General features: G+C 38.3%; 1 protein-coding gene and 1 pseudogene across 2 annotated transcripts in view; one reads left to right on the forward strand and one right to left on the reverse strand.

The window, feature by feature from the left end:
• The window catches only part of Bdp1 (B double prime 1, subunit of RNA polymerase III transcription initiation factor IIIB), a 117541-nt gene that overhangs the window by 45338 nt on the left and 57529 nt on the right, over positions 1–14674 (reverse strand). Inside the window, exons 17-25 of one of the 2 annotated variants that reach the window (XM_008838483.3) lie at positions 12761–13895; positions 11787–11950; positions 10520–10730; positions 9843–10018; positions 8071–8281; positions 5572–5708; positions 3132–3333; positions 2689–2879; positions 1020–1404 (exon numbers count right to left, since the gene is read on the reverse strand). In XM_008838483.3, coding sequence (XP_008836705.1) covers positions 1020–1404; positions 2689–2879; positions 3132–3333; positions 5572–5708; positions 8071–8281; positions 9843–10018; positions 10520–10730; positions 11787–11950; positions 12761–13895 — 2812 coding nt within the window. Of the gene's footprint in view, positions 1–1019; positions 1405–2688; positions 2880–3131; positions 3334–5571; positions 5709–8070; positions 8282–9842; positions 10019–10519; positions 10731–11786; positions 11951–12760; positions 13899–14674 lie in introns of both variants that reach the window. The other variant, XM_008838482.3, reaches the window with a different exon arrangement.
• On the forward strand, positions 9249–9733 carry LOC103738470 (annotated as a pseudogene).

Raw genomic sequence — 14674 nt, forward strand, 5'->3', positions numbered from 1 at the left:
TTGACATTTGTTTTTTTAAGTTATTCATTTAATAACTACATAATTAGAAGCCTCATTTCATTACAACAGCATTGACATTCAATAACAATTTCCAGAGCTAAGATGCACCTCTTTCAAAACTGCATGCCTGGCTTTTAAAAACTGTTTTAAAGTTTCACTTATTTTGAATATGTACCCAATGGTGCATATGATGTATGCATGCCATGATGTACATGTGGAAGTCAAAGGACAACTTGAGGGCATTTGTTCTCTCCATGCATCATATGGGTTCCAGGATCAAACTCAAGCAGTCAGGCTTGGCAGTAAGCACCCTAACCTGCTGAGCCATCTTGCCCGCCCATGTCACATGCACTTTGCCAGTTTTTGAAAGGAAGAAAAATGGAGGTGTGGCTCTGAAGTAGAGCACCAACCTACCATGTATGAGGCCTTGAGTTCATTCTCCAAACAAAAACCAAAACCGAAAAACCAAAAAAAAAAAAAGAAAGAAAAGAGAGAGAGACATAGGTATTCCATCTTCTCTACCAACCAAAACAGAGAGCCTAGTATAGTTAATAGACACCATCTACTAAAACATCTTTAAAATAATTAAGAAATGGTAATGCACACTAATCCCAGCACTGGGGAGTCAGAAGCAGGCAATCTCTGTGCTATTGAGGCCAGCCTGGTCTATACAGCAAGTTATATGCTGGCTGGACTACAGAAAGCTACAGATCTTGTCTCAAGAAGACTAAAAAAAAAAGAGCCCAAGCATAAGCATATAAGAGCTTTCTACTGTTACTGTTAACTGAGGCCCAGGCTGGGACCAGGACCATGAGGACTAAGTGATCACAGGTAGTCATACAGGCCATTGCTATGGATTTCTTTAAGCTATACAGTAGGTCCAGAATAAGTTATGTTTCGCAGTAGATGCTTAAGAGAACGAATTCTTCAGATCCTAGTTATCATTAAGAAAGGAAATAATAATCCATTAAAAGAAAAAAGTGTCAAAAATTAAAAAAAAAAACAAAAAAAAACCCTACCTCTTCCATTGTTTCCTCGATCTGGGCAGAAGTGGGTTCAGGGGATCTGAGACCAATAGGTACAAATACTGGTGCTTTGTTTAATTCTTCTGGGGCAAGATGACAGGTATCTTCTTCATATTCAGACTCAAAATCCTCAGTATCATCTTCATCCTCATCCTGGGAAGCTCGAAGAGTCACCAGCATGGACTTGGACGCTCTAGGTTCCTTCTTAGTCTTACCTCGACTTCGTTTTGATCCACGCCCTTTGGTCACATTTGGTTTGATCTTCCTAGGCATTCTCCTCCCAGGATGATCTAGCGCACACTCAGAGGCAGAAGACAGAGTTGTTCTTTGAGGTGGAGCAATTTTAGAACAACTTGATTCTTTCAATAGTTGTGGACAGCTGCATATTTAACCAAAATAGCGCAAGGATAATCTTAATGAAACCAAACTGTTAAACAGTAAAATCTCAGTTCCAACCATTAAAATAAAGATAAAGATTGGGAATATAGATCAGTGACAGAGCTCTTACCTAGCATATGTCAAGCCCTAAGTTCAATTCCCAGTACCGCAAAAATATAATAATGATGATGATAAAAATACCTCTCTGTATTTTGTGATGCCAGGATCAAACATAGGTCCTTCCAAGTTCTACACAAATGTTCGGCTATATCCCTAGCCCCACCCATTCTTTTAAAACATATGTCATAAAAGTAAGAAAGAAATTAACCACTACGTAGCATCTTATTCAGAGTTAAATTTCATTTATCTATAAATGTTGTATAAATTTTTAATCTGGCCTGTTTTTACACACAACATGGTGGTAGAAATAAACACAAACCTGGAAATAAAGTGGAAAAAAAGGCAAAATACGTGGAACTAATTAATACTGAATGAGATCAAAAAGTGATACTGTTTACCTAGTGGGCACAGCTAGGTTAAAATAAAAGAGTAGGGAAGACAAAAAGCCATTAAAGTAATGATGTTTTTTAGAGCTTAGGTTTCTTCCCACTGTCTTTGAAAATTATGGAGGTAGAGTACCTTTCATTATTGTTTACAACTGAACTAGAAGTGGCATTCTAATTTCTGAGCTAATATACACCATTCTTTGATCAGAAAAAAAGTACAATGTTATGAATAAAAATCAAAGTAGGGGCTAGAGTGATGGCTCAGTGGTTAAGAGCACTGGCTGCTCTTGCAGGGGACCCAGGTTTGATTTCCAGCACCTACATGGTGGCTAACAATTGTCTATAACTCCAGTTCCAGGGGATCTGACACCCTCTTCTAACCTCTGTGAGCACTGCATGACACGGGTACACTTACGTGCAGGTAATACATTCATAAACATAAAATAAAAATAAAAAAATTTTTTTAAAAAATCTGAAGTAGGGCCAGGCATGGTGGCACAAGCCTTTAATCCCAGCACTCGGGAGGCAGCAGCAGACAGATCTCTGTGAGTTCAAGGCCAGCCTGGTCTACATAGTGAGTTCCAGGACAGATGGGGCTACAGGGAGACCCTGTCTCAAAAAGACCGAAAAAAAAAAAAAATCCAAAGCAGTAAACACTTGAGAGTGAACAACTCCACTTGTGTTCACAACCCACCTTTCTGCCCTATCAGTAACACAGGATCTGTAAAGACTAAGTGCTTGTCATCTCCAATTCTGAGTATCAGAAGACAAAATGCTACCTTGTTTGTTTACTGAGACTCTGCTCTTCAATCACAGAAGACACAGAGTTATCTTCCACAGTTTCCTCTCCAACACTTCCAGATGATCCAAGTTTTAGTTCAGTGACTTTTTTGGCAAAATCAGATTCTTTAGAACCTACACAATCTTTACTTGCTGAAATCTCCAGAGATGTCAGAATCTCGGTCTTTTCCTTAAATTCAAGAAAAAAACAAACAACAACAAAAATCACTTAATATTATCAGGGAAACAATCTATATTATTTTGGTTTAACAGTCTGGCCTAGTACTCTAAACACACATGCAAGTGATCAATTTCTAAATTTTTATGAGACTGCAAAATCACTCACTTTTCAAGAAAACAGTTACAGCATAGAAGTCAGAACTGTTTTTCACTATCGCTCTCCTTCATGATCCCGACAAGAATTTAATTTTTCAAAACTTACTTTTAGAAGGAGTTCGTTGTCGGAATCTCCCTTCTGCAGCAAATTATTTTCTGGTTTTTGTGCCTCAGTCTGATCTGTTGTGTCTTTTTCTATACCTGATTGCTCTTTTTTATGCTGTGCTCCTCCTAAATTTGGCTTAGCCTTTTGAAATCGCCTTCTTATCAACTGTGCCTGGCCGGGAACATATGGTTTATTTTCATGCCTAGAATGAAGCACAAATCATGTTTAAGAACAACATCAGAACTCTCCATCAATGTAACACTGACATTTTGGATTCAAAGAATTATGTAACAATTGGTAATAAAACTAAGCATGTAAAATGAAACACCACATTGCTGATATAAAAGCCTTTTTAAGTTTCATTTTCTCTACAGCCTGAGGAACAGTATAATATTAATCTTTCTCTGCTTTCATTCATTAATACTGGCCTGGTTTCATACCACTTCAAGTAATTTTCAGAGATATTAACTAGACACTCCAAACTTCGTAACAGCACTTTAAACAAATGCTTCAACTGGGCTCCAACACATGAACAAATATACAGGTTTTGCTTAAGAGCAAGAGTCTATTCTATCACATTCCTGAAAGCTGATGGGAAAGGTCTTATTGTTAGGCAGTCTTAAAGTTCTGATTATAACCCATTTCAGACAAAGACAAGGTTGAAACATTCAAAAGAAATTCAAAGCTACCAAGGTAACTCCAACAGCCATTCTAAGGTCTCATATGGAAATAGTTTAGTAACTAGCTAACATCTGAACTGGGGTATTTAAAAATTAATACCGAGGCCGGGCGTGGTGGCACACCCCTTTAATCCCAGCACTCGGGAGGCAGAGGCAGGCGGATCTCTGTGAGTTCGAGGCCTGCCTGGTCTCCATAGTGAATTCAGGACAGCTGGGGCTACAGGGAGACCCTATCTCAAAAAGACCCCCCCCCAAAAAAAATTAATACAGAAAGGGATGTAGTTCCATGGCAGACAATCTGCTACCACATGCAAGGCCCTGGGTCCAATCCCCAGTACGTACATATACACACACACACACACACACACACATACACATACACACACACACACACACACACACACACTCACTAATATAAACCTGGATATACGATTAAAAACTAACCCCCCAAATATTTATAAATAAAATACATAGACACCCTCTTCCTGTTTTCCAAGGGTTTGTATGCATGTGGTACACTTACATACGTGCAGGCAAAACATTCATACACCAAAAAACTTTAAAAATCTTTTTTAAAAAAGCAGTCACGTGAAGACTAGAGATGCAACGCAGTAGTAGAACACTTGCCATACAAGAGTCATTAGGTCTACTCTCCAAAAAAAAAGTCATCACATGTGGTTCTGCAAAGATATTTAAGAATGGGACAGCGAGATGGCTCAGAGAATAAAGGAGCTTACCATCAAGCCTCACAAACTGAGTTTAATCCCCAGGACCTACATTGTGGAAGGGGAGAAGCGACTTGTCAGCTGAGTGGCACACACGCCCAGAAACACACACACACACACACACTAAAATTTTAAAAACAGTAAAAAAAAAAATTTAGGGTCTGGAGAGGTGGCTCCGTAGTTAAGAACACTGGTTGTTCTTGTAGAAGACCTGGGTTCGAATCCCAGCACCTGCATGGCAGCTAACAACTGTCAGTAACTCCAGTTCCAGAGGATCAGACAGCCTCTTCTGTCCTCCGTGGGCATTGCAGGACACTGGTGTACTTACCTACATGCAGGCAATACATGCATACACATAAAAATAATAAAATATATATTTAAAAAATTTAAGATAAAATGTTATATATAAATAATTTGTTATTGAAATCAGAGGTGACAACAAAATGCTGGACTTAACAATAAGGAATAAGGGGCTGGACATGACTCAGTGGTTAAGAACACTAGTTATTCTTGCAGAGGACCTGAATTCAATTTGCAATTTGCAGCACCCACATGGTGGCTTACAACTACCTGTAGTCACAGTTCCAGGATATCTCATATCCTCTCTGGCCTCCACAGGCACCAGGAATACATACATGTAGTCACTCAAACATACACATAAATAAATCTTCAAAAAGAAAGAAAGTAAAAGAATAAGGTAATTTTAAACCAGGCCTGGTGGCATAAGCCTATAATCCCAGCTACTAGGAGACTGAAACAGAACAATCACAAGTTCAAGCTTTGCTTGGACTACAGAGCAAGTCCAAGGCCAGTCTAACAACTTAACAAGAATGTTTCAAGATAGAATAAAAAAGGGCTGAGGCATGGCTCAGTAGTAGAGCACCTGACTAGCATAAAAAAGGCCCTGGGTTCAATCAAAAGCAATATAAAACACAAAAGCAATTCAGAATGCTAAGTTATATAATATCAATTATGTTAAAAATCAAAATATTTAATAAGCTTTAGAAAGCTTCTTCTTACTAAAAGAAAACTTACCTTATCTTCTCATGTAAAACATTGCTTTTGTTAACTCTGAAGTTTTCTACAGGAACCACATGACCTTGTTCATTCACTCTGCACTCTGAAACTTTGGCGGACACAACTTCAATTTCAGTTTCAATTTGAGAATTTGACTGAAAAGACAAAACTGTATTAATATACTCTCTTTACAGCAGAACTTAAAAATGTTTTAATCAACAAAAAAGCATTTTTTAAGTTTCTCCTTCTTTTTGGTATTGAGAAATGAACCCAAAAGATCTGCATGCACTCTATACTCCCAAGTCCAGTTTGCTTTTTAAATTCTAATTCAAACTGGGCATCCAATGTTCATCTTCTGCTGCCAAAACAAAACTGCATAGTTCACAGCAAAAGGTGCAGTGATTTATTGAAGAAAAGTGTGAATAATGCATCTAAAGCTCCAAGATGGGCCTGAGGTGAGTGCATGGTAGGTTGTACACCTGTTGTATAACACCTGTTGTACAACCAAGAACAGCATGTAAGACAGTGCCAGCGGTACAACACCATGTAAGACAGTGCCAGTGGGTACTTGCAACCCTAGCACTAGAGGACAAGCGAACAAGTGGATCCCTAGATCTCACTGGCCAGCCAGTGTAGTCAAATTAATAAGTTTCAAGTTCTGTCAAAGGCCCTATCTCAAAAAATGAAAGCAGTAAAGGACACCCTATATCAACCCCAGGCCTCTGCCTACATACACATGTGCACATACCCAAATAAACACATATATAATGCTCTAGGAATCATGTTATAAAATTAAAAACAATTTGGAACGCGCTGGGTGTGGTGGCACACACCTTTAGTCCTAGCACTGGAGAAGCAGAGGCAGGTGGATTTCCATGAGATCAAAGATCAAGGCCAGCCTGATTTACATAGCAAGTGCCAGGCCAGCTGGGGCTATAGGGAGACCATGTCTCAAAAAGACCCCCCCTGAAAAAAACCAAAAACCAAAAAACCAAAAAAAAAACCACCTTGGAATGAGGATGTAATTTGATTGCAGACTGCATGTACATCATGTGCAGAACTCTAGATTTGATTCCTATCACCAAAAAAGTTGAATGGTTTTTCCTTTTTATTTTTTAATATTTTATTTATTATTTTTATTTTATGTGTGTGAGTATATTGCCTGCATGTATGTGAGTGCACCCGTGTTGTGCAATGCCGCAGAGGTCAGAAGAGAGCTTCAGACTCCCCTGGAACTGAGTTAAGGGCAGTTCGTAGCCGCCATGTGGGTATTGGGAATCAAACCCAGGTCCTCTGCAAGAGCAGTCAGTACTCTTAACTGCTGAGCCATCTCTCCAGCTCTGGGTTTTCCTTTTTAAATAAAAGAGTATTTTTATTCAAATAAGGATTACATACTTAAAATCTACATTTTATGTTATCACTCAGAGAAAAGAACAGAAAAGTAAAGACTAGCAGAAACAAACATTTTGGGGCATTATACTACTTATGTATTTTTTTCCTATTATCAAAAAATTTATTAAGAAATTGATTAAGGGCCAGTAGGATAGATCAGAGGGTAAAGGTACCTGTCACCAAGCCTGACAACCTCAGTCCAATCCTCAGAATTCAGACGGTGAAAGGAAAGGACCCCCACAGGTTTTCCTCTGACCTCTCTATGGGTCCTATGGCATGTGTACACTCACATGTGCACACCTCACATACACAGGAACACATGTGCATATAAACACAAATAAGCAGGTGTAGTGGCACACACCATTAATACCAGCACTCAGGAGGCAGAGGCAGGCAAATCTCTGTGAGTTCAAGGCCAGCCTGTTCTACATAGTGAGTTCCAAGACAGCTGAGGCCACAGGGAGACCCTGTCTCAAAAAGACCAAAAAAATCCCCACAAATAAATGCTTACAATTTATAAAAGAAGAAATTGATTAAAGCTGGTCATAGTGGCATACTCTTGTAATTGTAGCACTTGAGAGGAAAAGGCAGGCAGATCAGGAGTTCAAGGCCAGCTCAGCTGCATAGTAAATTCAAGGCTAGGCTAGGTTACATGAGAACTTGTCCATCATCAGTGCCATCCTCAAAAAGAAAAATAAATAAAAAGGAAAAAGAGAAAAAGAAATTGGTTAAACTATGGGGTATGATGGTGCATCCTGGTTATCATAGCACTCAGAACGGTAAGGAGGAAGGGAAAGACTGATCTCAGCCAAATGAGGCCCTATCTGAAAGGAAGGAAAAAGAAAGAAAAAAAGGTTAAACTGTCATAAAATCAGCATGCTGTTGTGCAGCAAAAATGATATAACTCCTATTTCCTTTTAATAATTTTTAAATTTTTAAGTGTCTGAGTGTTTTGCCTGTATGTACTTAAGTGCATCTGAAACAAAATTAGATACATTACACTGTAATAACCAAAATGCACCACACATATTCTTTAAGAAGAATGTGAGATAACCAGTCAAGGCTGAGCTATCACTTGTTATTTTAACATAAAAGCCTCAATTTATGACATAACAATGATCTCACCACAGTCAGAGATTTCTTTTGAGTTTCATCTTTTGGAGCTATTGCTCCTTCTTCCTTAGCTACGCCTTCAGCATCACCTTTTGCTACTATTTGCCTCTGTCTAGCCTTAAGCACATTTGGTCTCGGTCTATGAAGTCGGCCCCTCGCTGGTAAAGCAATTTGAACAACACTTTGCTTTGTTTCTTGTGGGATTGTGTTCATCTTCTGAGTCCTGGAAAAGAGGACAAGAGGAGAGAAAGGGAGTTTGACTATTATCAAGTTCACAACTACCACAAAAACATATTAACTTGGATTTCCTCAATTCTCGTGAAAATATTGAAGACAATGATCCTCTGATATTAAAACATATGCCAGGCGTGGTGGTGCACACCTTTAATCCCAGCACTGGGGAGGCAGAGGCAGGTGGATCTCTGTGAGTTCAAGGCCAGCCTGGTCTCTGTAGCGAATCCAGGCCAGCTAGGGCTACAGGGAGATCCTGTCTCAAAAAGACCAAAAAAATAAATAAATAATAAAATATATATATATTACAAAAGAAAAGTCTATTTTAGGGTTGGGAATATAGCTGAATGGGAGAGTGAATACCTAGTGGAAAGCCCTCAGTTTAATCCCCAGCACAGAAAAAAAAGGAAAAAAAGAGGGTGGAGTAAATGAAGCAAACTCATTTTAATTCTTGAGGGTGGAGTAAATGAAGCAAACTCATTTTAATTCTTAACTATTAATAAACTAATATGATGATATATGGAAAACAGCCAAATGTATAAAAGTCAGAACAAAGAATCATGGTTGCCACTAGACAGCTAATGTTTAATGAATACAAAGTTTCATTAAAAGGTTAATGAAAATGAAAAGTATTCTGGGGATGGATGGTGGTGAAGAGTGCCCAATAATGTGTATATGATTAATGCCACCGGTTTGTACACCCAAAAATGGTTAAGATGGTAAATTTTATCTTATGTACATTTTACCAATTTCTAAAAAGGTAATAAATATATAGTATATATACATATATATTATTAGTGCATTAGCATTATAAGGTGTGCAATTTCATCTAATTTTCAATTTTAGGTGGTCATCAATTAGACCAATTATTCTTTATATTCTTTATATTCACTTTTAACATATTTCTAAAATAAGGAAATATTTAAAAGGAAAGTCTTGCTTTTTCGTTGGAGCAGCCATCTTCCAGTGATTCACCAAGATGACAAACACAAAGGGAAAGAGGAGAGGCACCCGCTACATGTTCTCTAGGCCTTTTAGAAAACATGGAGCTGTTCCTTTGGCCACATATATGCGAATCCACAAGGGTGATATTGTAGACATTAAGGGGATGGGCACTGCTCAAAAAGGAATGCCCCATAAATGCCACCATGGCAAAATTGGGAGAGTCTACAACGTCACCCAGCATGCTGTTGGCATTGCTGTAAACAAGCAAGTTAAGGGCAAGATTCTTGCCAAGAGAATTAGTGTACATATTAAGCATATGAAGCACTTTAAGAGCCAAGACAGCTTTCTGAAGTGCATGAAGGAAAATGACCAGAAAAAAAAGGAAGCCAAAGAGAAAGGAACCTGGGTTCAGCTGAAGCGCCAGCCCACCTTGCCCGGAGAAGCACACTTTGTGAGAATTAACGGAAAGGAGCCTGAGCTGCTGGAACCCGTTCCCTAGAGTTCATGGCTTAACGTACAAGAAGAAATAAAAGCCCTAGACATAATGTGTTTTCTTAAAGAAAAAAAGAAAAGTCTCAATTTAGATTTTCAAGGAAGGAGCTGATTACCCCATAGAAACTAAGCCTTTTTCCTGGTTTTGTGTTAACTGAGACTCTTCTTTAGGTTCACATGAATTTGAAGGTAAAGGATCCTTTTCTGTCTGTATACACGGTAGTATCATAGTCTCCTCTTCCTTATGACCTGATTTATCATTCTCTCTTGATGTCATCAAGGAAGACACATCCTAAAAAGTACAAAAAAAAATTCACATACTATTAGTATAAGAATAAATTGAGGGGTTAGAGAGATGGCTCAGTGGTTAAGAGCACTTTCTGCTCTTGCAAGGGACCCACATTAGGAGGCTCACAACCACCTATAACTCCAGTTACAGAAGATCTGACATCCTCTTCTAGATCTCCTGTGTACTTACATGCACAGGGTGCACATACAGACAAGTAAGCAAGCGCAAATACACAGAAATCTTTAAAAAGCTTACTACGTCATTTGGCTACAGTTAACATAGCCAGAACTTCAACAAGAGCCTAAACCTCTTAACTGTCTTTTGTCCACACCTGCCTACCAGAGATTTTAACATAAGCTATATGAAATAATAAGGCACATTTAAGTACAGAACAATACCATATATAGTAAAAAAATATATCAACTTGTAAAAGTTAGTAACTTTTTTTTAGTTCAGTAACTAAAAATGCCCACAAACAAAAGCTCCACTTGAAGTATCACTCACACATTGAGCAGCTTGTTCACTGTCCTGCTGTATTGGGACATTCTCTATTTTGTCTGTTTCCGATTTCTTCCCAGGGACACACTGTTCTGCTTCTGGGGTCACTCTCTTTAAAGTTGCTCTTGCCAAGTTTGGTTTTGGTCTTTTGAATCTACTTCTCAGAAAAGGTACTGATTTAACTTCAAGTGGCTTCTGTTCTTGAGGAAGAGCTTTGCTTTTGAAACAAAGATTATCAAATTTTATTAGAACAAACTGAAATAGCAAAGTGAGTGGACTCTTAGGACAACCTTTGAGATTGGCAGTAAGCTCTTAATATATATATTTTTAAGACATAATCTATATAACCTAGACTGGCCAAGAACCTGCTCCATAGGCCAGGGCTGGCCTTCAACTCTCTTCCATTCTCCTGCACCCACCTCCCAAGTGCTATGATTACACACAAGCATCATCATAGCTGGCTTAGTCTTTTTTTTCACCTTGAGACAGGGTCTTGTATGCAGCCCTGGCTGGCTGGAAACTTACTATGCAGACCAGGCTGGCCTTGAATTTACAGAGATCTGCCTGTCTCTGCCTCTGAGTGCTAGAATTAAATGAGGGTGCCACCATGCCTGGCTAATCCTAAATTTTAACAGAAAAAAATTGGAACTATTTGGTAGGTCCTGAAAAACCTGAGTTACACAATCCAGGTATGAAACCATCATTTTTCCATGAACAAAATACGGGTCAAACCCATACTAACCTATGAATACGTGTTCTATACAATTTTGTATTTGTGAATAATTCTCATAACTAGTTGTCAAAATGACCTTAATCCTCACTCTAATCTTCCTATTATATATTTTATGGCTTGAAATCTCACTTACTTTAACATACTCTGCAAATAGAACTTCATATTCTCTAAAAGGTGAAAGACTTACACAATTTGAAAAGAAACTAGAGTATATTATTTTTCTTTAAAAGCATATACACCTGTAAACAAAAACCTCTTTAAAAATGGTGGGGGGGTGGTAGAGAGGGGGGGTGGAGAGATGGCTCAGTGGTTAAGAGCCCTTGCTGCTCTTACAGAGGACCCAGGTTCAGTTTCCAACACTCAAATGGAGGGTAACAACTGTTCGTAACTCCAGTTCCAGGGGATCTAATGCCCTCTTCTGGCCTCCATAGGCACTGCACAAAGGGTTGTTTTTGCATACATGCAGGTAATATACTCATATACATAAAATAAAAATTGAAAAAAAAACTCTTTAAAGCATATAGACCTATATAATTGTACCTTAAGCTAGTATCTGAAAACTGCTCCAACACATCTGGAGGCCCTTGAGCAGTTTCCTGATGTCCAGAATTCTGTGAAGACTTCAGATGACTTAAAACTCCTTTTTCACCATTTTCTTTTTCTTCTACAAATGTTGTCATCACTGATATTTTATTGTTAATGTTCTGGAGAAAAGAATCATAGTGAATGAGAATAAAGAAAAATTCCATAAGTATTTTGTACATTTCAAATAAAAGCCTACTACTGTTTAATTGTTAAACAAAAATTGACAAACAGAAGCCAAACCTAGAATTCAGGAATGAGTTCCTTTTGTATTGCATATTATGCAATATATTAATATATTGCATATTATGCATATATATTACTCCAAACCACAAATGCCATTACCTACATAAAACAGTGTTAGAAAGAAATCCTTAAAAATGCTGTGAGAGCATGAACTTCTGCAATAGGAAACTTTCAAGAAAGGGAACTTTAAAATCTAGTCAGTGGAATGGGGCAAGAAATTAAAAAAATATATATGGTCAGCTTATTTTTTTACTAAGACTGGTACAAATTCAGTACAATTTCCTATATTTTGTCTATCTAAACATATAATTTCAAATTGTCAGAGCAAGTTTTCCATAATTAGAAAAAAATTGTCTTTTAAGTATTTTAAGTGCCAGACGTGGTGGCACACACCTTTAATCCCAGCACTTAGGAGGCAGAGGCAGGCAGATCTTTGTGAGTTCGAGGCCAGCCTGGTCTACATAGTGAGTTCCAGGACAACTGGGGCTACAGTTTTTGTCTCAAAAAGACAAAAAAAAAAAAAATTTTTTTTAAATGACTACATAAGTTTTTTTTAAGAACCTGAAACAAAAATTTAGGGCTAGAAAAGATTTTAGAGTTTGGGGGATTTTAAGTACTGTTGGTCTCAAGGGCAACAATAATGAGATTATTTGGGGAATTTTTTGATAAGACAGAGAAGAACATACTGTGCTATCCTGTGAAGGCCCAGGGCTGCTGTCATCACTAATGCTCAGAACTATACCGGACTCCAGTTGCCCTGAGGTATTACGTTTCTCTGGTTCATATTCTGTTGTGGAAATATCTATTTTCCTAGTTCTTTCCAAATCTGCCACCATTTTCTCATTAACACAGATCTCTTCTGATCCTCCTTCCTGAGAGGCAGAAGCCTCCCTTCTTGTTTCTCTCACATGTGTGCTAGCTTCTGCAACAACAGTTGTCTTTTCTGACAACATCTCCAGCATGGACATGTCTCTTGCTTCAGTTTCTTTCCAATCAATCTCTTTCTCTTCTACCACAATCAACTCCACTAGTGCCTTTTTTCTTTGGGAAGTTTCTCCTCCAGTTCCTTTCAAGTATGCCTCCATTCTGCCTATGGTTCCAACCTCCTCTGGGGCCTTTAGCAGTGCAGCCATTTCTCTTCTTTCAGTCTCTTCTAAATCAGGCTCCGTTTTCTCACTGATATCAATTATGCCTGGAATTCTCTCTTCTGTGGGCATCTCTTTTCCAGTTTTTTGCAACCCTGTTTCCATTTCACTAATTGGACTGACTTCCTTGGGGCCATTTTCCTGTAAAAATATTTCTCTTCCAGTTTCTTCCAAATTTGTGTCAATTTCCTCAGTGGTATCAATCAACTCTGGCACCTTCTCCACTGGAGAAATTTTGTTTACAGATGCTTCCAAACCTCTATCTGCTCCCATAGTGGTATCAGTCAATTCTGGTAGCACCTCACCCACGGAAATCTCTCTTCCAATTGATTCCAAATCTATATCCATTTCCACAGTGACATCATTCATTTCTGACACCTTCTTATTAGATGTCTCACTTCTTCCAGTTTCTTTGAAATCAGACTCTAATTCCACAGTAGTACTAGGAGGAGGAACAGTCACATCTGGTAGCATCTTCCTTGAAGTGTCTGGTCTTACAATTTCTTCCAAAGCTGCTGTCATTTCCCCAGAAACAGGACTCTCCTCTGGGACCTCTTCCTTTGAGGACATTCTTCTTCTTCCCATTCTCTTTCCTATATTTGGTTTTGGTTTCCGAAATCGAGTCCTTAGAACTGGAGCTTGTTTTAATTTATTTGCTTTATTACCCTCTTGAATACTACTAGGAAAAAAAAAAAAAAGACAAAAATTTTAAACCAGACCATGGGTTGAACAGGTTAACAGCTGAGAAATCCCTGTGAACACAGCAGAAACTCTGAAATTTACAAAAGATTAAAGGGCTGAAATTGTAGTTTAGTGGTCAACTGCATATACTAGGCCCTGAGTAAAACCCATAGCACCAAAAATGTAAAAAAAGGGGAGGGGGAGGGGGAGGGGGAGGAGGATAAAGTCTCAAGAATGTCAGGGTAAAACTGGAAATTTAAAAAGAAAACAACAGGGGCTGGAGAGAGCGCAGTGGTACAGAAAACCCGAGTTCAAATCCCAGCACCCACATGGCAGCTAACAATTGTCTGTAGCTCCAGTTCCAAGGGATCCAACAGTCTCTTCTGTCCTCTGTGGGCATTGCACAACACGGGTGCACTTATATACATGCAGGCAATACACGCATATACATAAAATAAAAATAATAAATAAAATGTTAAAAAAAGAGAAAAACAGGGATGGAGAGATGGCTTAGGTTTAAATCCAGTTCCAGGGGATCTAGCACACTCTTCTGACCTCCACAGGCACTGTACAACACAGGTGCACTTACATGCACACAATACACTCATACACATAAAATAAAAATAATAAAATGAAGAGAAAAACAATTTCACTCTTTGAAATTACAATATAATTTTACAATAATTAATCGTATCTATTTTGTGTGTGTGTGTGTGTGTGTATATATGTATATATATATATATATATAGAGAGAGAGAGAGAGAGAGAGAGAGA

Source organism: Nannospalax galili, unplaced genomic scaffold (assembly GCF_000622305.1).
Source record: "Nannospalax galili isolate Female #2095 unplaced genomic scaffold, S.galili_v1.0 scaffold898, whole genome shotgun sequence".
NCBI classification, from domain to species: Eukaryota; Metazoa; Chordata; class Mammalia; order Rodentia; family Spalacidae; genus Nannospalax; species Nannospalax galili.